The sequence below is a fragment of the Parus major genome, chromosome 6 (assembly GCF_001522545.3).
Source record: "Parus major isolate Abel chromosome 6, Parus_major1.1, whole genome shotgun sequence".
Lineage (NCBI taxonomy): Eukaryota > Metazoa > Chordata > Aves > Passeriformes > Paridae > Parus > Parus major.
In genome coordinates, this window is record NC_031775.1 from 13,098,362 (window position 1) to 13,122,696 (window position 24,335).

The 24,335-nt window shown below is 40.6% G+C and overlaps 1 protein-coding gene across 3 annotated transcripts in view; it reads right to left on the reverse strand.

Moving 5' to 3' along the window:
• Positions 1-24,335, reverse strand: part of MARCHF8 (membrane associated ring-CH-type finger 8) — an 87,357-nt gene continuing 63,022 nt past the window's right edge. Inside the window, exons 3-8 of one of the 3 annotated variants that reach the window (XM_033515531.1) lie at positions 21,878-21,928; positions 12,108-12,187; positions 10,950-11,795; positions 8,823-9,003; positions 4,957-5,104; positions 1-2,488 (exon numbers count right to left, since the gene is read on the reverse strand). In XM_033515531.1, coding sequence (XP_033371422.1) covers positions 2,184-2,488; positions 4,957-5,104; positions 8,823-9,003; positions 10,950-11,795; positions 12,108-12,187; positions 21,878-21,928 — 1,611 coding nt within the window. In that variant the 3' untranslated portion in view covers positions 1-2,183. The remainder of the gene's footprint in view (positions 2,489-4,956; positions 5,105-8,822; positions 9,004-10,949; positions 11,796-12,107; positions 12,188-21,877; positions 21,929-24,335) is intronic. The other 2 variants (XM_033515532.1, XM_033515533.1) reach the window with 2 other exon arrangements.

The following is a 24,335-nucleotide window of genomic DNA, read 5'->3' on the forward strand; positions in this document are numbered from 1 at the left end:
GACAGTGTATTATCTGGGTTCTTGTAATAGAAGAGGATCACCCGCAGCAGAGTTCAGGAAAGGTCTTGAGTAATTGCACTTTAAATTATGGCAGGCACAGGCAACAGACTCTGCAGTGTATGGTCACAGAGACTGCCCCGATACCAGCAGGGTATGCAGGGTTTGTCAGCCTGTATCACTTAAGCACGGGACATCCTGACAGCTAGTACAGTACACAAATCCATGCCAGTGCAGCTTTACCAGGACTGCCCAGAGGTCTGGATGTTTTAACACATCTCAAGAACAAAGTACCATGTTCATGAAGATCACAGACAGTAAGCTTCAAGCATGAAGTGACAGAGGCACATGTGCTTTTCCTGTAACAGCTTCTAGAAACCACTGGGATAAGTGTTCTCTTACCATAGTCCCTTCCCTGCCTTCTATTAAAATATTGATTTAGAAATAAATTAATATTACATTTTAAGGAAAAAAATCCCTGATCTCTTACTGTTATACTTTAAGAAGTCTTAAAGCAGCTGCTTTTGCTATGAAAAGAATGTACCCAAAGTTGTACTTCAAAAATACTAAATGAAACTTGAACTAGAGCTCAGAATTTAGTTCACTATCTCAACAAGTAAACAGAAACTTTTACCTGAGAAGTCCAGGCAACTCCTACTAAAACCAGCCATATTATCATCATTGACTTTTACAGAGATTTAGACAGGGCTCAGGTAGGGAAAGTCAGCTTTCAAATGCAGAGGCCTCATGTGCTGACTTTTTGTGGGGCTTCATTCCTGCTCCAGTCACACTGAGACTTTGGTTAAATGAGGGCTTAAAGCTGGACAGTGGTGCAGTGAAACAGACTGGACAAACAAATCAACTGCAGACACTCCAGGCTTTGGGTAACTCTGTCTAAAGCCTTGCAAACAGATTTTAAAGCTGTCCCTCTCTTTGCATGAAAGCTGACTGCTTAAAAAGCCAGTCCCAAATTCAAAAGCACAGACATATACTACTCTCTGACCACACAGTGCATCACATCAGGCAGGTATTTTAAATTTATCCACTTAATGTGATATTTACTTCCTAGACTTGGATGTCAGCATCTCTTGTGACAACATCAAATTCATGGGCAATTCACACATGACACAGCACTAAAGAAAGAAAACCAGTTTCTGCTGTATTGACTAAGTTTCCTTTTTTTCTGTAACAGCTCACATTTTTATCAGTATAGCAACAAACCCTTTGCCAGTGGTTTGGAATGAAAGTTACATCAGATACGTATGTGCAGGTATGTTAATGATCTGACCTGTTGGGAAAAAAAATCAAAACCAATCCCCAAAACAGAGCACTGAAACAACTGAAAACAAATATTGTACACATCCACTACTTCCCATACACAAGTCACACGTGCAATATCCTTGAAAGACAATTGCTCCTCAAAGGAAACCCAAAGAGGCAGGGTTTTTTAGTGTTATGTTTAGTAAGATAATGTGGGCATGTGTTGGAAATCACAGGCTGAAATTTTTAATTTTTTTTTTTTCATAAGGCAAGAGGTTTATGTTCTAGAAGAATAGAAGGGGTAAAGAATGAAGAAATGTTTCAAAAATGACACATTCTTTCAAGTTTCATTCTCATTTGACATACATATCACAAAATAAAGATTTTTAAAAGTGCTATATGCTTTGTAAGTCTTATCGCAATATGTAAAGCAAAATTTTACACCTGCTGCCTAAGACACAATGTTAGTGGCAGTGTTAGTGGTAGATTAGACTCTCTCTGTCTCATTTCTCTTACTGTCTGGGACAACCTCCTTCATCACACATAAAGAACAGACCAACCAACCCCACACTACACATCCTCCAGAATCACTTAAGAGTTGTGTTCGAAAGTAACAGACTCCATGAAGTTGATGACATCTCGCTAGCGGCTTCCTTGACACCAAACCCAAGGCTCATTCTACCCAATATCCTGTGGCTCTTTGCTCAGCCAGTATGAGACACAAAATGTTGAGAGGTATGCAACCATGTTGACATGGACAGATATGCCTAAGGGATTTAAAAAAAATTCCAACAAAAAGACAAATGTAAAAAATTCATCCGCCAGCCTTCAGCTGTTTGCTGATTTTAAAAAGGTAGAGCAGTTTGCAGTAAACAATGATATTCAAATCTTCAAGGACATACAGAAACACCCCTTCCACCTAGCAATCAGACATGAAGGATTTCTGCAGCACAGTCTTCTGGCTCTGTGTAATGTGAAGAGTTTGTGTCTGAATGGTGAACCCCAAACATTTCTTTATTTTCAAAGTTTGGCTCCATTAGTGCAGGTTTTTCAAAAATATTCTTTTTGCTAGTTTCTGGACAGTTTTGTACGTATATTACTCGGTTATAAGCTTTAAGTCTCTTCCACAGCTGTACGTACACCTTGCATTGTACATACATGAACAGAAGTCCTCCAGTGAAACCAATAGCCACAACTACCAGCTTAGTCCAAAATGGCCACTCTAGAATACCTGGAAGAAAGAAAATAAAAAGAATAATTAAATTAATCTCAGAGACCACCGGTCAAACAGCAGGCTCTGGAAATTATCCTATCATCTCTCCAGGAGGGTATTTTTGTATAGAGGTCTTATTTGGTTTCCAAATTTTATGTAAGTAGCTTAATTTACTACAGCCAGACTTTCTTTAGCTGGACTAAACTGGATCTTTCAAAAATGTACTGTAAGGAAACTTTCACAGAGTCTGGGTCATGCAAACTATTCCTATTTTGCAATTTTTCCTCTTCATTCAAACACACAGACTTCTGCTTCACATATCACCTTCTTCCCCACCAGAGAAAAAAAACAAAACAACTGATTTTCTGTATCTGAGCCTTGATGCAGTACAATCAAAGAGTCAAGGCAACCACCAGTAATATGCTTAGGTCCTTTTACACCTGCTTTTAATCAAAGATTGAATCAAATTATGAAAGGGATTCTATGGCATGGTTTCCTCTTCATAGCAGAGACTCAACAAGGTGACCCAGTAAGTCTGTTCCACTCTGTGATCACACAGTACATGGAGACATAAAGGAATGATTGTTACCATACAGCTTGACATGTCTGTTATGCAGATGAGGAAAATTTTATCTGCATCACACCCAGTAACTTGCATCTGAACTAAAGCATCTCCTCTGATACAAAACTGCGAGTGCTGGAGATGCTGAAGCACTCCAAGCTTATCCTCTGTCCTTAAAAAATACCACCATCACTTTGCCTAAATTTGTCTAGCTTGAACATGTAGACAGTGGATCTTGTTACATTTCTATCAGCCACTTTTAAATTAAAAACTATTCATGTTATATATATTCTGCTTACATACGTCCTGTATTCATCCAGCATCTTTAAAATAAGTGCCATCACAAGATGGATATGAAACTATGCTGAATCACCCATTACCAGGTTTTTCAGAGAACAAAATCCTATCTTTCCAGCTCTTCCAAGTTTTAACCAAGATACAGGCTGGTGTTGTTTTAGAAATGCATGGTAGTGCAGGAGGTATTAGTCCCAAAATACAAAGGGCGTTGCAGTCTTACTACTGATGAAATCCCACCTGTGATTCATATATGGCCCTCTGATTCAAAGGTGAGCTGTCTGATGTAGGCAGTGACAGCACATGCTTGCCCATGCGGACATGAATATATATCCACACACACTTCCTGCATCCCCTAGCTCATTACAGCAGTCCCTGGATTTAGAATCCAAATGAAAGGAGCAGAGAAAGCACTAAAATATGTACCAAATATTCACATCATTCCTCCTAGCTATGTTAATCTAATTTATTTACTAGTTAAAATAACCTGGAGAGGATAAATCTTTGAAAACATATACTTTCATTATCATATGGAAACCTTATACTTTTGAAAGGCCAATCATGTTCACTGTTCATGGAAGAAATTGGGTTGGATGGAACAGAAACTAAGAGATTTCACTGAAAGCGGCTTCCTGACAGAAGTTGTGAACAATCCAACTATAGCCTAAATGAGAAATGAGAGGATGACTTTTCAGTTTGAAGTGATTCTGCTCTGAAGAGACTGTAACAGCTCTGTGGATTCACTAGTTTATTAATGCTCAAATAGCTCCCCAAAGGACTGTTCAATCACCAGCAAAACATTTTCCACCTGCATGTCTAGTTGGCATGCAGTGCTCTGTAAGCAAGGATAGCCTGCCTTCTAACAGCTTCCATCTATTCTATCCCCATCTTTAGGCTCAGATGCCTGAGCAAGTTTTTTTTCAGCATACCTGAGTAAACACATTTCAGCTTGGTATGTTTACTGCTGACATACATAAGAAAACCTTCTATTCAGTAAGTTAAGGTACCTGTGCACTGGGCTGGCAGCCCTTTATAAGATTACAATGCCTCTTATCTCATTTGTGCAAATTGGAGTACTGATATTCAACTTGAATTTCTTCTGCTTAAAGTGCAATCACTCAAAAGTTTTTCCAGAATAACATGGCTCTCACTGATGACTAACCCACTGCACAGACAACTGGGCAGAAAGAAAACCCTGTTGATTTACCTCAAAGATTTGAATTTAGGTTCCTCTTACTTCTTCTCTTTTTTAAAACTGTTCCAGTTTTGCCCAGTTTAAAGGTAGTCATAGCAGCAAATAAATGCTTACATCCTTATCTGCAAATTTAGACCTAAATTTGCTGAGGCAGTGCAACTTTGTGTCTGGCTACACTGGATTAGCTCTCATCCATGCATTTCACAAGAGCAAACTAAATTGACCTGAAACAGATTTTAAAAAGTACCCACAGATTAATCCATTGGTTAATTTACTGATTTAACTAAATAATTTTAGAACTGTGTTTTCAAACCAACCCAACACCAGGGCGAAGCTGACTAGTTTAAATTTAACACTTATGTTCCACATCCTCTCTGCAATCAGGATAAATAATTATTCCAAGAGAGTAAGTGGGAAGATAAGCAAGTAACATACCAGTAGTTTGTCCCTGTTTAATCTCTTCAGCAGTCCTGTCTATCAGGACATAGAGAGACCACACGACGCAGGTGATGGCAATGATATGGAATGTTACAGAGCACATGATCTTCCTCCTCTCGCTGGCTGTCATCTGCAGCTTCTCCCACTGGCAAGAAACCAGGAACCAGAGCAAGAGATTAGGAGTTTACTGTAGTTACTAGAGAGTATGAAAAGAGAACATGGATAATAACAGAAGCCAGGCAGGAGACCAGTTTCCTCCTAACAAGGACTTTAAAAGTCAGATGGCACCAGTGCTTTGGTCACAGCACGTGTGTGATGGCTGGCAGCTCACCCTGCTGTGACTGGAGCCATCCTGGTGCCAGAGGGGATTCAGTGCTCAGCTCCCACCAGCACCTCAGCACAATGTCATTGCACCCTGCTTACCCACACAGGGGCAGTGCCAGCAGAGGGGCCCAAGCACTGCTGCTCCTTCCTGTGCTCCCCAGCAGGCACCCACAGCTGAGCATCACGAGTGGGAGTGGGTACCTTGCTCAGGGAGGCATTCAACAGAACAGTGCAAGTGGCACATGGTTCAACTGCCCAGGGTGTGTAAAGACACCTCATGGTGAGCTCTCAGTCTCATGGCTGTTCAGCTCTCACCTCGTACCTCTGGGGGGTTTCATTCAACCTTCACATATATTTAATATCACTTACAGCAGTGACACTCACTTTACTTTCAGTGTTTCAAGAGCACTTAAATGCATATGTCCTAAGAATATAGATTAGAGTGGGGGTGACAGCTTTTCTAAGTGAGAGGATGGCAACAAATCAAATCTCCAGATTTGCATCTATCAATAATGCTTATATAGCTCAAAAAAACCCCATAAAATCAGGCCAATGTACTTTCAGAAAAATACAAGGAAATGAGACAATTATTATAGATGCCTCTAATATGCCAGACATATCTGGACACCCACAAGCTGTGTTTTAAATTTCTTTTCTGTAATTTTGCCTATGTATATGATGAAAGTTGTTGCATGTGGGACATACATCCCTCAGCATATCTGCTTGGAAAAGAGTTATGATGGGCTTTTCTCACACTTTTAGAAAATACATCTAAATACATATAAACATCTCATGCATAAAAAGGTGCATCTGATGTCTCATAGAATAATTTGTAGAAAAAGAGGACTTCAAAAAGTAGGCATAAAGTGGAAGGGGGTGAGGATGACTTGAATGGTAAGACTGAAATCATCCATTATGTTGAATTATTGCTTTCCACTGCCACAAAAATGAGAATGGTTGAAACATGAGACAGAGACTTTGTGATCATCCCTGTGCTGGTTCACACACATCTTTGTGTCCAGCCCAAGCCACATTTCCAGTTATGTGGGCATCCAAACCTCATCATGGCACAAGAACTGAGTATTTCCAGGAATGACAAGCTAGTTTCATTGCACTAGAAAGCTGTATTTTTTCAATCTTTTTAGAAAAAGATTGGACAAAATATTCCCTTTGTAGGTTGTATTTTAAAAAGAAAATTGCTTTTGCTTCTATACAAAGGTGTTGCCTTTTGATAGAAAGTACTAATTAATCAAATTATTTTGCAAAAAAAGCAACCATGTTAGATCTATTTGCAAATGCTTTTACAGAGACAGGAGGACTTGTGTTTTGACTAATTTATAGTTCTTTTTTCTGTTCCACTGTGTGGGCTCCTCTGCTGGACAATACCTCCTGTGAACTGCTGGCTCCACAGTCACAAAACCAGCTTGCACCACCTCACTGCTTCAAGAGAGATGACTGTAAAGCAAAAGAGAAAATATTCTGCAAATTGCACACTAGCCCAGAGAGGAAACTCAAATCTGTAGGTCCCTGCTGTATTATTCCGATGACACAGCATGTGGCATTTCCCACTTAAAACAGCAGTTCTGGACAATTCAAGTGTTAAAACAAACAGAAAAAAAAAACCAGCAGAAAATTTAGATTTAATGTCTTGTTCTTTCATTGAAATTTTAAAATTAAGCATCTGTCTTGTCTGCTCTCATCTTCATTTGAGCCATGACACACTTTGTTCTCACCCTCTTCCCTTAGTGTTTGAACAACCCAATGCTGCAATATAACTGTCAGATGCCAAGGAAGTTGAATTCCATTTCTACTCTACAGACAAGGAGAAGCCCTATTATTTATCCCATCCTGATCATACTCACCAGTTCCAGACTGTTTTCTCCTGACTGAAAGGCTACCATAAAGGCTGAGTTGAAGATGCAGAGGTATCTTATCTTTTTGCTGCAGCTAAACCTCTAAAAGGACTCTTTTAGATGTATCTGAGATGTAAACTCCTTCTATTTATGGCTCTATCCCTACCTTCTGGCAGCTTGTCTGCTTCCCACAGATGACCTATTCAGGTATAACTAATGATGTTGAGTGACTCATTTCTGAAGGTGCACAACATTTTTTTTCCATAGGGCACAAATATTCAGATAATGTTCCCCCACCCACTTCAGGCAGAGTGAGCACAGAAAAAAAAACAGGAGTCAACTGACAACTATAGCAACTCTTCTTTCTTTGGATTCTCTAGAGTAATTTCTTTCCTGTCCTGTGGTTGGGCTGTGCACAGTATTGTCTGTGCACACAACAGAGCTTATGAGGACCAATACTGCAGCTCAGAAACAACTACACTGTGTGCCAAGAGGCTACCAAGCCAAAATCTGCAGTTTTTAGAAGGCAATGATCCACCACAGCCATAAACAAAGGACATCTTATCCACTGGACATGCTAAGCTATACACTTTGCAGACAATACATCTCTCTGAAAAATTAAATGTTTGAAATTTGCTCTATTTTCTGTTAGAAGTCACTTTTAGGATTTGGACAAGTACTTGTAGTGTTTTTTGGATAGCTGCAGTCCAAACTTCCCACTCTATATGATTTAGGCACATCATAACTGAATTTAATGTTTCTCATCTATCCTAGTTCCAGACTGAGGTTATTGTTATTAACCTCTTCTGCTTTGGTAGATGTGGAAAGATTTGTCTGTGCTAAGAATACCAGTGACTTCCATCTCCAAATCCTGATTTAAGGACAACTGACATTGAAAACTCAGAGGATGTGGGAGAACAAAATGAGGAGAGAAGCACAAAATGTCTTAGTAGCTATACTTTAAGTCACCAGATTTATAAAAGATACTTATCTATAAAACAGAAATACAGGTTCTATCAACCTGAAGTACTAAAACCTAGTCATTCACAGCCTAGGAAAAGGTAAAAAGGAAAACACATGTAACAGTGAATCACTTTCTACTTACAATGTATTATTTTCACTAAATAAGTTTGAGCCTTTAAAAAGAAAAGATACAAATTTTAACAAAGTTACATTCAAGAAGTGTGATTTAAAGTAAATTTAATGTGAAACCCTCATATTTTGAAGAGAACTTAAAAGCCATGTGGATCTTAACATGTGAGCCACAAACTAAAGCAGGTAACAGTAATACAAAGCTCCACATTTAAAAAAAAAAAGTTGATTTTTGTGCTCTTAAATCTAAAGAAAAAAATCAGACTGTTGCATAGACACATATATATATATATATATATTTACACACACACACACACACACACACACATATACATTTACACATTTACACACAGAAAGCTGCTGGGCTAGAACAGTTGTTATCAGAGCTGGATTCCAGTGATATTGAATTTGCCATGGTGAGTTTAATTCAAATCTTTTTGTATCTGTACAAGACTGACCAGACTTACTAAGGAACCACAAAAACATTAATACAAGTTGGATGCTGCAGGCTCGTGGACACAGCCTGTTCCAGAGTGGATCTCTGTTTAACAACAGAGATGTTAAGGACCTTGGGGAAGCAGGTCCTGTGCCTACCTTTCTCAAAGGCTTCAGTTTTGTCTCCATGATGAACTCATACTTGCACAGTTCACAGCATCGCGTGTCCGAGCTCTTGATCCATTGCTGCAGACAGGCCTGGTGCACAAAATGAAGACTTCCCGTGCAGTGACAAGGGGTAATCAAAGGGCTCTCATCATCTCCTTCACAGTGACATATCCTGAATCAGAAGCAAAGCTGCTGGTTAGGAGAAGAGGAAGCAGAAAGGATGTGGAAGAGCCATGTAACATCTGTGATCACACATGAATGTTCACTGAGGATCCCGAGACACATAAATCAAAGGAATGTGTTGCACAAAGGAGCTAAAACTAAACAGCTCAATTGCTGCACAAGCACATACACAGGCACAAAATAATTAAGCACAGAAACAGCTAGCTAGACAGCTGCTTTCTCACGGATGAGGCACACACATAGAGCCTGACAGAAATGCAGTACCTGAAAGAAAAAATGGAGCAAAAAATGAAAATGTTTCACCCAGACCAATAGCACTTAACTGCAAATAGCATTTAAACAGATCAGACAGCACTTCCCAAGACAAAATATGCACAGAGAGGTACAGCTACTTATGTACTACGGTCTGAAATAGAAGATAAAACAAAATTCCAATACCAGTGGTGAAAGAGTCCACCCCAGGATCATGAACAACTGATTTAGACTGGATTTTACACAAGTGATTAATTCCAATGCAAACTGCTAAGAGACAGATTCACAATGCAAAACTACAGCAATGTGGTTTTACTACATAGCAATGTAGTGTAGAATAAGTAAAACACTTACTCTAAATGGTTTTGCTTCTCCGACTCAGCAAGAGTTGCTAAGGAAGCATCAGCTCTGCAGAATTCCCTATTTTCCTTAGAGCCTAACTATGCAAACAGCAAAGACATCTGATAAAATGTTACTAGCAGCTGTTGACATTTGATTTCCAAAATCAGTTTATACACAACCCTTGGGTAGCATCAAGCATTGTGAAGTCCTTCTAGCCATGTGGAAGAGGTCATGAATTGAAAGGGGGATGGTGAGGAGCTCAGGGAATGAACACAGGTTACTAAGCATATGTGAAGTATTTTGGCCTTCTGCCATCCTTGTCTATTACTGAAATCTCTTACTGATGTGTAGCATCTTGCCTCCTGTGACCTTGCCGATAGTCGGCAAGTGGAAATGAAGATGGGGGTGGATTACAACAGCATCTTGTTGATAAGCCAGTACAGAACTAGATACTGTGGTAATGAGGGGGGAAATCAAATAATATTGGCAAGTAATAACAAAGCCAGCTTTAGGAAGTGCTGTCAGGGAGGAGGAAGACTAGGATAATAAAATGCTAGGTAGAGGGATTGGACATTTGCTCCTGAACTTAATGACTCCTGCTCCTCAACCACATTTTGGATGTGGGATGGGGCAGACCTGCAAACAAATCACCATGAAAACAGTCCAGATCTTGTTGTTCCTACCATCTGTGCACATGATTAATCCTCTGCAGCTGGAATAAGGACACCCATCATTTTTGAACCTCACATTATGGACATCACACAGTCCTACCACTAACAGCAAGCACTCAGATCACCTTTGACCAAGACAACCAGGAAGCCCGTAACAAATAAAAAAGTGTGGTGGGATACAATCTGAGGGGGGAAAAAAAAATCTAAAGCTATATTGATCTGATCTCACAAGCAATTTTCAAGCAGTCTGTTTTCCTCCTGATTCCCACCCTCTGACCAAACCACCAGTGCTTTCAGGACAACACATTGCTCATTAAAAGCTAAGACATGTTCAGTTTGACCTTTATGATGCGTAGCTGTGTCTCTCATTGTATTCCCAGTTTGGGCACTGATAAGAGAAAAACACTATCTCAGAACCCCAAACCTGAATAAATTTTAGGAGAATTTATTTGACTCCAAAGGAAATTACTTTGCTTAGTAGCCTTGTTAAGTGCATCAGAGGGGTGCAGGACTGCAGAGAGAAGGCTGCATGCTTCAAATCACACACACTGTATTAGCAAGGTGACAGGGTAAAGAAGAGACAGAAACAGCATGAAGGTGGGCGAAAGCAGAACAGTCACCACTGCACATGGGAGGGTTAAAAAGGTAGGTGGTTCTCTGGTAAACCAACCTGCAGGTATCCCCCGAAGTGGACACAGGGGAGAGAGGGGGTAACTTTTCTGAGAGGGGGGAAGGGCAGTCAAGGTCACTGTCCTTCTCAACTGAACAGAGCGGTGCCCGCTGCTCTTTCGTTTTGAGTTTCACTGAGGTGCTGTCCTCAAAGACGTCATCATCTCCCATATCATCAGAGCAGAAGTCCGTGCTTTCCACCAGCATGCTGGAGGATTTGTCAGCTTGGAAGTGACTGGAATAGCTCTCCAGCTCATGAAATTTATGCAGGCTGCTGATGCTGGAGGTGTGGGAGAAGGAAAAAAGGTAACGCAACAGTTTTTTGCTCCTTGAGGAGTCATGGTCCACCTTGTCCTCCAGCAGGGGGATATGTACAGCGCTGTGGTTCTCTGCTCCTCCCGATGCACTTGAGTAGTTGGAAAGGGAAGGGATATAGGAGTGCTTAGAATTGCTAAAAGAAAGAGGCCTGAGATTCAGCGGTTTCCTCTCTTTAAGATGGAATTTGTTAATCCTTAAACACTGCTCTTGATTTGGGGTCAGTTTGCCTTCTGAGCGTGTTCGCTCCACATAATCAAAGCACTCGCTGGTGCTCTGCGCCTTCTGGTCCACGTCATTGAGGGACTTGGAGAATTTCAGAGTGCGGGTGGGCTTTACATTCTTAGCAGACCTGAGTGTCTGGCCCCGATCCTGCCCACGGGAGTTTCTCTTTGCTGCATGTAACGTGTCCTGACAGATTACTGTCACAGTGACCCCTTGTGTCAGAGGGCTCTGGCAGTGCGGATTTTTCAAGACAACAGCAGACTGCACTGGACTGTGATGACAACACTCAGAAAACACTGCACTGGAACTGCATGCAGAACAGTGGAATAAAAGCACAGAAAGTAAAAAAAAAAAAACAATTAAAAAAGAGAACATGTATAATTAAAAGTGAAGAAATGAGAATTATAGCTAGTGTGGGAATGGCAAACATAGCAGGGCCAAACAGTCAGTAGGATTTAACAAAGCAGTGTTAGACAGCAGTCGAGTCAAACAAATGGGATGCTTCAAGTGGGAACCCCACATCGCTTACTTCCCCATAAATGTGCTTTTTCAGTTTTGTTTTTCCTTAATTGGAACCTCTCCTGAGCCTCACTGTAGCCAGACAAATGGCACACTTTACCTGCAGATGTCCTGGTTGGATGGTGTAACAGAAGTCCGAGAGAAGCTATGGGGGGCAGAGACAGAGGTTGGACTTCCAGCCTGCAGTGAAATTAAAACAAACAAACAAGAAAACCCTCAAGTCAGGAGTCAGTATGCAAAGCAATCACCTTCAGGGTGAAACACAGCATATGGAGTCAGATATCACTCTACAGCAGATACTTAAGGGCTAGCTGTAAGAAAATGACTTTACTGTTAAGTGCAAGAAAGGTCACAGAGTCTCATCCCTGGAGAAGTAGCAATTAGAAGAGAAATGTTGTACCCCAAGGTTAAATACAGACATCTCTGGAGTGGAACCTGCCAGCTGTCAAACATTGCACAGAACAATAGCTCAGGAAATGAGCAATGCTACAGTAATTAGAATAATTAGATGGAAGTGTGTGTATAAACTAGCTGGAATTTAGCTGCCATGTAATAGCTAATCCTTCCTCTAACAATAATGGCAAGAGATTAGAGGCTTCGGTTTTCTTTACAAACCAGAAACACTGGTAATTCAGCAACTCAAGTACAACCTGAGGATTTATAATCCTTACTAGCATATGCACATGAGCACCATCTGCCAACCCAGACCATTCCCTGAAGTACTTTCTGAGGCCTTTCATCCTGCTCTTACTCGAACAGGATCTTCCATCTACCTGGAGAAAGGTGTGGCAGCAGTCACATTTGTAAATTGCAACAAGAGCACGTGAGAAACAGAATAACCGAAGAATTAAGAATTAGCTGAACTAACTCAAAAACATGAAGTGAAACTCTTGGCATATTTAATAGACAAATCTAAAATCAATGTTCTAAGAGAGCATTTGACTCCACTGGCTGTTATTAAAGACCTTTACTGCTGCTGTATCCTGCATGTCACTCTGACAAACTTCTCAACTCTTCCTGGGGATTTTGGTGAGAAGGATTAATAACCTCATTAATCACCTCATAACAGAGAATCTTTAAACCTGGGTCTCCCATGTTCCACAGCTGCTGGACAGGCTGCTCTGCTCATCCACTGCTGCAAAACACTGTTTGCACTTCAAATATTCAAACAAAGGTTTTACACCTCTTTTGATCTGCACAGCAAAGCCTGAAACCCAGGAAAGAACAACACAATCAGCAGAACAACTGAAGTCATCTCCATACTGGGCTGCACAAAAACCAGCACTGCCAGTAGAGACCTGGGTCAGGCAAGCCAGCCCAGGGGGACCTCAGGTGACAGAAGGTGTGCTGCCACAGAAACACACCATGCCCAGCCCTGTGCTTCAGCTTCAGACACCAGAGATGCTCAGTCATCACTGCTTTGATCATGCTGCAACACACACTCTATCTGTCTTGGGACCCATCAATTCTATACTTAATTTAGTAAAAGCCCCTATTGTATATTTAAACAAGGCTGCCACAGGCTTTTATACTGTCATAGAAAAACTGAGGTTCCTTGTCACACATTATACTCTTATTTCTTTGTGAGAGAAGATACATACACATGCTACTTTATAAATACAGACAAAACAATCACCTTCCTTGTCACAGAACTTGTCATTTAAGGTTTTATTTCTCTAGTCAACAGCACTATAGACAGCAGTGTATCTGCCCTCATGTTAGGACACCTCAGGTGCACAGACACTGAAAGATCAGGTATCCATTTACAGCTGGGTCTGCAGGAATCAAAGACAAGATTCAGCCCCGCCTCAAACACACATCTCTTAACTCTTAATAACACCTTGTAACTTATTTCCCATCTTACCCAAAGCTGGGTACACGTATAGAATAAAACCCGCTTAGAATAACCCTGGGCCAGAAAGCAAACTGAACTATGTAATGACTGACAAAACAAAGATAAAGGTCAATTACTGGCTTTATCCTGGAAACTACAGTTCTTTACATTTTGCACCACTTGCACATGCTAATGATATAGGATTTTGATCATACAGTGATGTGAATTCAGGTATTTGTTGGAAATTTGTTCTCTTTGATGCTTAACCTCTCCTAAAACTAGGTACACCTGACTTCATATCCTATCTTTTATAAGGGTTTGTGCAGTAACTTTTTTTTCAACTCCAACTCTGACAATTTAATTAAAGATCTGACACTAATTTACTGATAAACTGTTTCATTCTGCAAATGAAAATTAATAAAAGTTAAATAATGAAATAGTTTAAAAGACCCTGAGCAATCCTCAAAAACCAAAATATTAAACCAGTAAAACAGCATATTACATTCTGCCAAGGAGACAGAGCTATATATTGCTGGAAGTGAAGTCACAAATCAATTAATAAATTTTTCTCAGGTTTTACGCTGAGAAAATCACAGAAAGTAACTTGCTTAGAATAAATCCAATCTCTCAGCTGCTTCAGTTTAGCAACAAACTTTTTCAGAAAAGGACAGCAGAATATATGATGTGAGAGTCTAGTAGCAGATAACTAGAATCAATGATCCAAAATTTCCCTTCCAAAACTGTGTTACTGGTTTCTTGATCCAGCTGTCTGGTACCAAGAGTGTTAAAAGTCTTCCTATGTGGGAAATCAAAAGGCTGGGACAAAAAAGAAATTGTGGAATTTCATTTGCGTTTCAAGTTTAGTATTTTGTTTCTAGATGCCAGTACTGTTCAGAGTAGCTTGCAGAAGCTCAGCATCTGAGGCACATTTCTTTAACTCCTATCTTTCTGCTTCAGAATAGAAGGTACTTTTCTCTATTTTCATACATAATGAAAGTGCAACCAAAATATGAACAGAAATTAACACACTTGGATAGGCACCAAAAAAAGGAACAACAAATCACTGGAGGAAGTTATGCCCCACTCTTGGTTCACACCAATGCAAGCTGTGGCTACTACCAAGAGCCATGGTCCAATGAGCCTCCAGGCGCTCAGTCTGTCCTCTTTCATCCCATGCTTTCTGCTCGTGGAACTTTACAGAGCTGTGCTGCAGCTCAGAGCAGGATAGTGAGGTAAAACAAGCCATTGCTTTAATGCCAATCACTTCCCCAGGAACGTCAGCCAGTGACAGCAATGAGTCTCTAACAGTGAAGCACAACTCCCTGACAAGAGCACAGTAAAATGCAAGCTGCTGCCAGAAGCCTAAGTACTAACTTCTGCCAAATCCAGAAGCAGGGCTACACATTGCTGCTGCTGGCCAGTCCTCCCAGCTCACCTGGGCCTCACTGACTCAGACACAGCAGCTTCAGGCAGAGAGGTGACACAGAAAATAAGAAATACAGGCAGCCTAGGGACACAACAGGGCAAAGGAGAGGCGGTGATGGGTGAATGAAACAGGCAGATCCAGCTGTCTTGGAGCTCTGGTACTGCTCCCACACAGAGCTCAGCTCTGAAGAGGCTGAAAAGAGGGGGAAATAAGCAGTCAAAGCCTTCTGCACTCTGTAGCTTCTGGCACACACCACCCTTACTGCCCCAGCAGCAGCCTCCCAGGTAGCAGCACCTTCAGCCAAACTGGCTGTTTATGATGACAACAGCAGCAGTAGGTTTTAGCACAGGAGGTTTCTGCCATGTTCATATGTGACATATAGCCTAAGCCATGACAGCCTGAATTTGATCCTTCTAGCCCCATAATCACTTGCTGAAACTCTGGACTGTCATGGAGGAACATCACCTCCAGTGAAGAGCCTTGGAGCCATGTGCTTGTGAGCTGCTCTGTACAGCCCGACTGGCTGCCTAAAATAGCTCAGTAATAAAGGTCAATAGTTAGTTAATTGTCTATATTGACATTCCCATCTAATGCAATTCACTGAGGTCACAGCACAGCCTTCTGCACTGGTATTCAGACAATCACAGCAATTTTGAAGGTAACAATTCCTGGGATTCCCACAGTTCTCTGAAGGGTTGACAGCAGGAACATATACATTTTTTAATATGCATATAGGCAGGTCCATGCACATATACACATACATGTTCTCATTCTGCCTCCACATGAACCGTGTTATCTACTGTTGAGAGAACTCAGTCTTTTCTTATTACATACTTTTGATTACATGCTGCACACCAAAACCCAAAAAAACCCCACCCTGCCTAAGAAAATAAAGGCATCTTTGAAGTGAGCCATAGTGAACACGCCAATGGCTTGGGTATATTTCAAGATAACCTGCTTATCTAGGATGACACTTCTGGCTACAGTTGCTGTTATCCCACTCTGGGCTGCAGTAATAACAATTCCATCTCATTTTAAAGAACAGGGCCTATTGGGCCTATTGCATTCTAAAAAATTATTATTCATTGAATGTAAAAAATTAGAAATAACTTCTGTTGAATTTTTTAATTGATCAGAAATCTAAAGGAAGCAAAGAAGAGTTTTGCCCCCCCACATGCAAATGTTGTTGTTTCTAGGTGCCACATGATTAGGAACAATATTATGACCCTACTACTTGTGCTACAAAAACATCTAGAAGTCTCAGCTAAGGATCTGCAGCTAACATACTAAGAACTATGCACATTTAATAATAGAACACAACTCTCTTTTGTGCAGAGAGAGCGTGAAAAGAAGTTCAATTTTAAGTCTGTTATCGGGAGGAACTTCAGAACAAGGAGCTTCAGGCAAGTACAAATTTAGCAATAGAGCAAGGAGTGAAACACTCCACAACCCAAATTTCAACCTGGAATTTTGATTATGGGCTTGCCATTATTTTATGTGCTTTTGAGTACTTTCAGCAAGTACTGTATTCCATGTATGTGTTGGCTGGTGGCTCTTGCTGAAGTGCACTGCATTTGTACGGTCTCTGAAGTTCATCTGTGGAGCAGACGTGGTTGTGTCGTTCCACATGTGCCAAAGGCGGTCTCCAGTGCTGCCACCTGGCCAAGGCAGCAGTGCAGCAATCCCAAACCATGCAAACCTGACACCTGGGACAGGCTGAGGGATGTGATGGGCAGACACCCCGCTGACAGGCTGGTTTTGAAACACGACAGATAAACATGGTTATACCAACATGGCAGGATCAAACATCAGCAACTTCTGATCTTTTCCAATAAGTTCTCCCTACCAGATTCATGCCATATTGATTTTCAGTGCATATTAAAATCAAGTGTCTTTAGCGAGGGGTAAAGTAAATTATTAAAATGGAGAATGGTTAAAACACTGTAGGGGAGATATGGGAAAGAGGCATTGGAAAATTTCAGGATGATCAACTCCACCATGTAATTTTGGCAACAATTTGATAGGAACCAGCAGTCAGCTGCTGGAAGAACTTTCTTCCATACTTTATATAATGTATATGACTATAATTAAAACTATGTCTAGCAACTAGAAGCAAAGCTGATGTCAGCTTTCCCTTACTATTTCTAAAGAAATCTAAAGGAGGATTCTGTCAGGAACTTTCTCTAGAGAATCCAGAGCTAAAGACACTAGAGAGAGGAGGCTATCCCTTCAAAATCTTCCCAAAAATAATACAATGTGCCTATAGCACGGGATTAATGTTGACTAAACCCAGGAACAACTGCACAGGTTCTACAGGGAAAAGAAGAAAAAATGGCTTTTTGTCTTAAAAAAATCTTCCTCAAAATACCTTGAACGGACTGAGGGAACAAAAGAGGAAACTCTTGCAGGTTCTTCCTTAATGGGGTGCCCTCATACCTGTATGAAGGAAGAATCCAGCTCCAGGAGAGGGAATTTATCACAGCACAGACTATCGCATTCCTTATGAACATGACTGCACTGTGCTCCAGCATGAGATTACTTGCTGTTGTACTTGGGGAAAGAGTACACTTTCATCTTCACACTATCCAATTTTTCATGTCTTTTCCTTACCCCAGTAACTCAGTAGAAGGTTTTTTTTTTAAAGCAACTTGTGTTTTCCTACCCTCAGGCTCACATACCTGAACAGAACACCTCTGAGAAACAGGTTTTTTTCAGTAAGCCTTGGTCATCTCATAGATTACAGGACAGCTGAGCTCTGCAACTGAAAAACCTGGACAACTTTTCTACAGACAAATGCTCACTGAATCCATTAAAGCTTCAGGCAACAGTAGACATGTGTATTCATATGCTTTTCTAAATCTGTTCCAAGCTGATGAACAGCCTAAATGGATTTTAAATTTCATAGCAAGCTTAGGCTACCACTTTGTATCTGCACTGGCTGCTATTCAGCCTAAGAATAATCTAATACTTTACAGCTTGCTTTTGCTCAAAAGATAAAACTATATAGGCCTTCAGAAAAGACAAAGCATTTGCAGTTTTTTAAGGAGTTCACTTTTGATTCCTTTGCTGTGATCCCTGTATTAGCATTTTCAAAGTTTATCCCTTGGAGGGCCATGAAAATAAGACTACAAAGTGCTTCCCCTTTACATTAGAATCAACTCTCCAAAGCAATCAGAAGACAAGAACAGAACACAGATGACCTGGAGGTATTTCCAGACATCACATCATTCGTTTCAGGATATATCAGACACTTTAAAGGTAAATAATACCATTAATTTGAGAATAACTGTTTAGAGACCAGCTTGGTAAGTGATCTCATTTCATCTGCTTGTACGGACAATTCCTTTATCTATAAACCGAGGGCATGAATTACCACTACTGGGAAAATCCCTCTTTTAGCTGCTCCCTGTGACTAGCTGTGTGTTAGGGTAAATTTCTTCCATACTTAGAGGATAAAGCTTCTATAAAGCTTAATTATTTCTCTGTGGGGCTTGTATGATGAAGGCACTTTGCAGCAATCAGTGGATGCCTGGAATAAATGCTGGCTTAGGGTAAACAGCCGAGATGTGAATCTGGGCTGTATTCTCTTGTGCCAACTGGGGGTGTTTCAATCAGCATCAGTGCTGTTTATGTTTCTGAACAGGGCAAGTTGGGGAAAAATGGGCTCTGTTCAAGTCCCACGACTAAATCAATTAAATCTGCCTTCAATGTTTTGTTTTTTTTTAAATTTCAAAACAAATATAGAATATTTCAGAAATTTAAATGTTTCACATGTAGCAGATTTAAGAGGAGTGTTTGAAATATACCAAAAAGACAAAGAAGGGCCTGAAGGAACGCCACATCCCCCAGTGTGCAACATACTGCGCAGAGCCTAATGACATCGTATGAAGATCCTCCTACATCTTATTCCCTGCTCCTTTTTCTGCTCTTTCTGGCATCCATCCCTAGCCAACTATTCAGGTGATTGCTTTTTCTTGGCTTGGTCACATGTACTAGCATCTCTTCTGCCTCTCTTAGCATCTGCCTCTTGGAGAACTGCCTTTTTGCCCTCTTCTCCCAAGGGACAGTTCCACCTGGCCCTGACACTGGGGGTCTAAATTCAGCGAGGTCCTGCTACCTCTACCAGCTGATTACATTCTCAGTAGCACCATCTGTCTGCCTCTCTCCCTGATCACTTTTAGCCCATGAGCACTGCTTTCCTTGGTCACAATAAATAACACAGCATCCTCTCTTGGCTGAAGGCTGAGTTCTGACTCAATCCTTTCCACTCAAATTGCACTGTGCAACTGAGAGAGTGGAAAGATACACAGTAATAATCACAGTGGGTTTGTAATGACATATCAGCACCAGTAAGGCTTTGAATCAAGTGTCAGTGCCAAGAATTTGTAGGAGATTTGCTATGTTGCTGTGCTGTAAACTAGATTTGGGTGGAAAAGCAATGGCTGAAACAGCAGTTGCAGAAAGCATGACCATTATTTCTGTACACACACACTTCAACACATCTGGAAATGAAGCATGCAATTGATTTAACCCAATTTTGGTTAAAAAGCTCCTCTTAAAATGGTGCAAGATCAACAAGTTCTGTGGATTTCAGAAAGGGCTACACAAGCATTTCCATACTTACTCCTTTACGTGTATCCAATCTGCCTTATTGGCCAGGTTGCTATGGTACACTGAACAATTAAAAAAAGGACACTTTCCTACTAAAACTCACAACTAAAGAAAAATTTTCCATGTACTTCAGCTTCCACTATTACAATCTTTCCTAATTTGTCATTTGAAATTGCTTGCAACAGCCAAAACACCTGTCAGCCACAAAATAATTGTTGCAGTTTAGCAGTGAACTGCCTGGATGCACAAGGCAGCATTCAGACATGTAGGCAAATCAGTTTCACTGATTTCACTGATGGGACTTTCACCCTCTGCCCTTGTTTGACCTCATATCCAGAGTGGAGAAGGTACACAGAATGGATCAGACAGAGATGACACATCAACATCTGTGGGAAACTCACTTTGCAACCAAAAAGTCCATTAAACTGGCACGACTGACTTTTGATTCCCTTGAGAACTTTAGCTTTTGAAACACACAGCAGTCACGTTGAGCATTTCAGCACTGCAAGATGAATGTAAATATTGATGCCTCACTTGCCAGCACTCCCAGGGAGAGCTTTGCCAGAGTGCAAGGTCCTTCCCACTGCACTGCCACACTATCAGTTCTTGATGAGTTAAGAATGAACTGTGCAGATTCATATGGGCACCACAGTGCTGCTGCCAAAAGGTTTGTGCTGATTTGAGACACTCTGGGAAAAGTACAATGATACTTAATGGCAAAACTACTATCTTTGCTGAACAAAACCTGAAAATCCAATTAAGGATTCCTAAGAAGCTATGAACCAGGGTAAAGAAACCCCTACTCATAGTGCCTTTTTAGAAAAACCCCACATGAGAATTTATACTCACACAGTTTTTATTTCAAAACCCCTTATAAGAATGCACATTTTCTGATGCCAAATACAAAACTATCTCATATCAATCCATGATAACAACACCTACAGCTTGGTAAATACCTTCTGCACTGGGCAGTTGCCCTGCTCATTGTTTAGGACACACAGTAATCCTGTCCTTCAGGTCCAAAGTGAAAGTTGTCTGTGCCCATATAAACCATATATTATTATAATAAAATTATGTGTACACACTGACTCCTCTGCTGGAGATAGTCATGAACAGCTCCCCAGATCCAGCACTACTCACATACTTATTATGTTGCAGCTATAATGACTCAATCTTTCATTAAAAAGAACTACAATCACTTAAAACTGTGGCAACAAAGATTTGAAGCTTATGTACCCCATGAAAAGTACTGCTCAACCAGCATAGCCTTGCTTGCATGAAGGCTTTAAGCAACTGTACTTGCGTAAGCAAAACACTGTCAGGTTTACAGCTAATAAAAAAAATCTTATTTGCAATGAGGAAGTAGGGTATGTATTGCAATTATTATCTTGGACAGAAGATATCTTTTTCCTAATGGCAAAACAAAGCTTTGGATGTGCCCACTGACTGTGCTGAAGAGTGACTAGAATGGGTGGAGCATCAGGCTTGCCTTACATTACCAGGGTCTGTAAAATCAAATATTCAAAAATACTTACATCGTCATGTCCTGGATAACAAGGTCATGGCACATAAAATAATTCAGTGTTGAAGCAACATTATAATGACATTCAACCACATACCCTACGCATATTATGGGATGCACAGCTATATATATATCTTACACAGCTTTATCTTATAAAATGACATACTTGAGTGATGCTTTTGGAGCCACTTTCTCTGCAAGATAAGATCTCAGGTATCTGTCATCTATCTTGCTCCTATCCAGCTAAGGAGGCTGACAGTGTGAAAGAGAAAACCTACCATAGCTTCCATTTCATTTGACCTGTAAAGAGAGTCTGCAAAACACCAGAGTTCTAATGTTTCAGGAGTGACTATCAATGACAGGCATAAAAAGCATTTTCTACTGGTCACATCATTACATGTATCACCCAATTTTGAAATGAAAGAAATCCCAGTGTCCCCAAGTTTATCAAAGACTGAGTTACATCGAGCAACATACCTTTGAGATGTTACTAGAGCGGCTCACGGAATGCCCCAAAGCCTTCTCATTCTGAAAGAGCAAGAACAGGATCACTACAACAACAAGTCACAGGAAAATATATTAAAGCTGGCATTAAAAATCTCCAAATTCCATGGAGAAAGTCTTACAGCTGGGGCTATTAAGGATGTTCCTTCTATTGACATCAGCCTGATTTACAATAATCACTGAATTGCTTTGTTTATTTAACAAGATAGTACCTTTCAGAAAATCACATAGGCAACACATGTACAAACTGACAAAAACTAAAAGATTTATTTTCTCTGAGGGTAAAACCTTAGACTCAGGTGGCACCTATTTTGGAAAGGATACTTCTCAGTATCATGTAGGCCTGCTTCATCTACATTTAGAGGCAAACATTCAACCACTAAAACTGAAAGCTCTTGCTTAATTAAAAACAAAAAAATATCATAGTGATGTCTGGAAACAATTATGAATAACCACCTGCATGTCACTTAAGGATACAGGATAGAATTACTAAGGAACTTCCTTTTAATACAGAACTTGGAATTAAACTGGAAATGTCATACAAGATGGAAATGTGGAAGCTGTAATTCTCAAAACTGAAATTAGCAACGATTGTATCTGTTATTCACTTTTCAGACCCAGATGCATAAGGATGACAGTTTTATCTCCTTCAACCTGTAGGTTTCAGCAAGGTATTTCATCCTTTAAGGATACCTGGTTTCTGAACATTAGTTTACTCTAACTGTAACTGGACACAGTTGCTTCACTTGGAAGAGCCTAGAAATTACTTTGCAAAGACTTTTCTGATTAAAATCCAATGAAAAATACTTTTTCCTAAACAAGTACTACAAACAGAGCGAGTCATAACATTCAGTTAGAGATCTACATTGCTCTAAGTTTGTAAAGCTGGGATGCAGTATGTTTGAACTTTAAACCCTCAGACAAAAAGGCAAAGTTACTACTTTTTCCTGAGGGCTCTGGGCTATGTAAGGGATTCTAGAAATGCATATTTTTACTTGGGATTTGAGGAAACAAACTCTTTATTCCTGAAGAGAATTAAACCTAACAGAGTCACTTTGATTGACAGCACCCTCTTCTAGTCTTCTGCAAAGTGACTGATGAGACAGAAATTGAGATCAGAAGTCCCACATCTATAACAAATAGGGACATGAAAAAATTCCCTTTCAGTCAACTGCTGTTAGTCCTAGATCAGCACACTGGTCTCAGACCTCTGGCCTATGGTTTGCTACAATTCAAGTGAGTCTTCAATTACATGAAAGCCCACGTGGAGTCAACCTGTCTGGCTGAGCATTCAGATGCTACACCCATACTTTTGACATCCCTCTGCTCCCAGATACTTCCTACTGTGCATCCTCCACAGCAACTTCAAAGTTTTTTTGGGAGAAGAGAAGCCAAGGTATAAAACTTTAGCATGTGCTTACAAAAGCAGGGTGTCCCTTCCTTACACCACCAGCTGCCTCTCAACACAGTCCTGGGCACTATGTCAGTTGACAGATAAAAATTGCATTTCCTTCATTAAAAACATGAGGAAGCAAATACAGTGCTCTGGAATTTCCTGTAGGAATCCAAGTATCTAAAAGACAGTAAAACAGTATTTCCAAAGAAAAGGGGAAAAGTGATTAGGGAACACCACATGCTAGTTTTGACCGATGGCCAAAATAAAAACCAGCAAGTATCAGAATGCCAGATTTGTACACTGCAAGGCTGAGTTTGATTTTTGAGATGACTATGAGCTTTTGTTACTCAGATAACAGTATTCCTGGAACAGAAACAAACACACAAAACCTTCAAAAATATGTATATAATGCTTATGCAAAGACTAACGTTGGACAGGACTACTGCCAAAACCTGCACAGCTAAGAACTGGCTCCAATCATAAGGGAGAGCCTAGCTGATTTCATCAAAGGCAGTGTAACCATAGCAACAGGGCAAAAAAAAAAAGTTCATTGAAGCTACAGGAGACAGGAGGAAGAAAAAAGGGGGCAGGAACACACTCTCAAGCTATGACGAAAAGAGACCAACACAAGCTGGCAAGCACAAAGACTTGCCACTGCATATGTGAGAGGTGTGGGGGAAGCAGGCTGTGCTCGGCCTTCCAGGGATGCGTGGGAAGCAAACAGAGCAAGGCTACATGTGACAAGGGAAAATGAGAGTGGAGACTGAAACCCTTGAGTGAAAAGTCTCCCTGAAGCAAGACAGGCGACAGTCTCAAATCCAGCCCAGGACGTCAAAGACAAGGATAAAATTAAACAGAGCAGAGGTTTCTTCATGTTCACTCAATGCACTCCCAAAAACTCCTGTCTAGCTGAAGAAGATGCTTGCAAGGGAGCATGACTGAACTTACACAGGCACCTGTGTTGAAAAGGATGTGCTAAAATTCAGCAAGCATGACAGGCTGGAAGACAAGACCTGTATTTGCACAACACAGTAG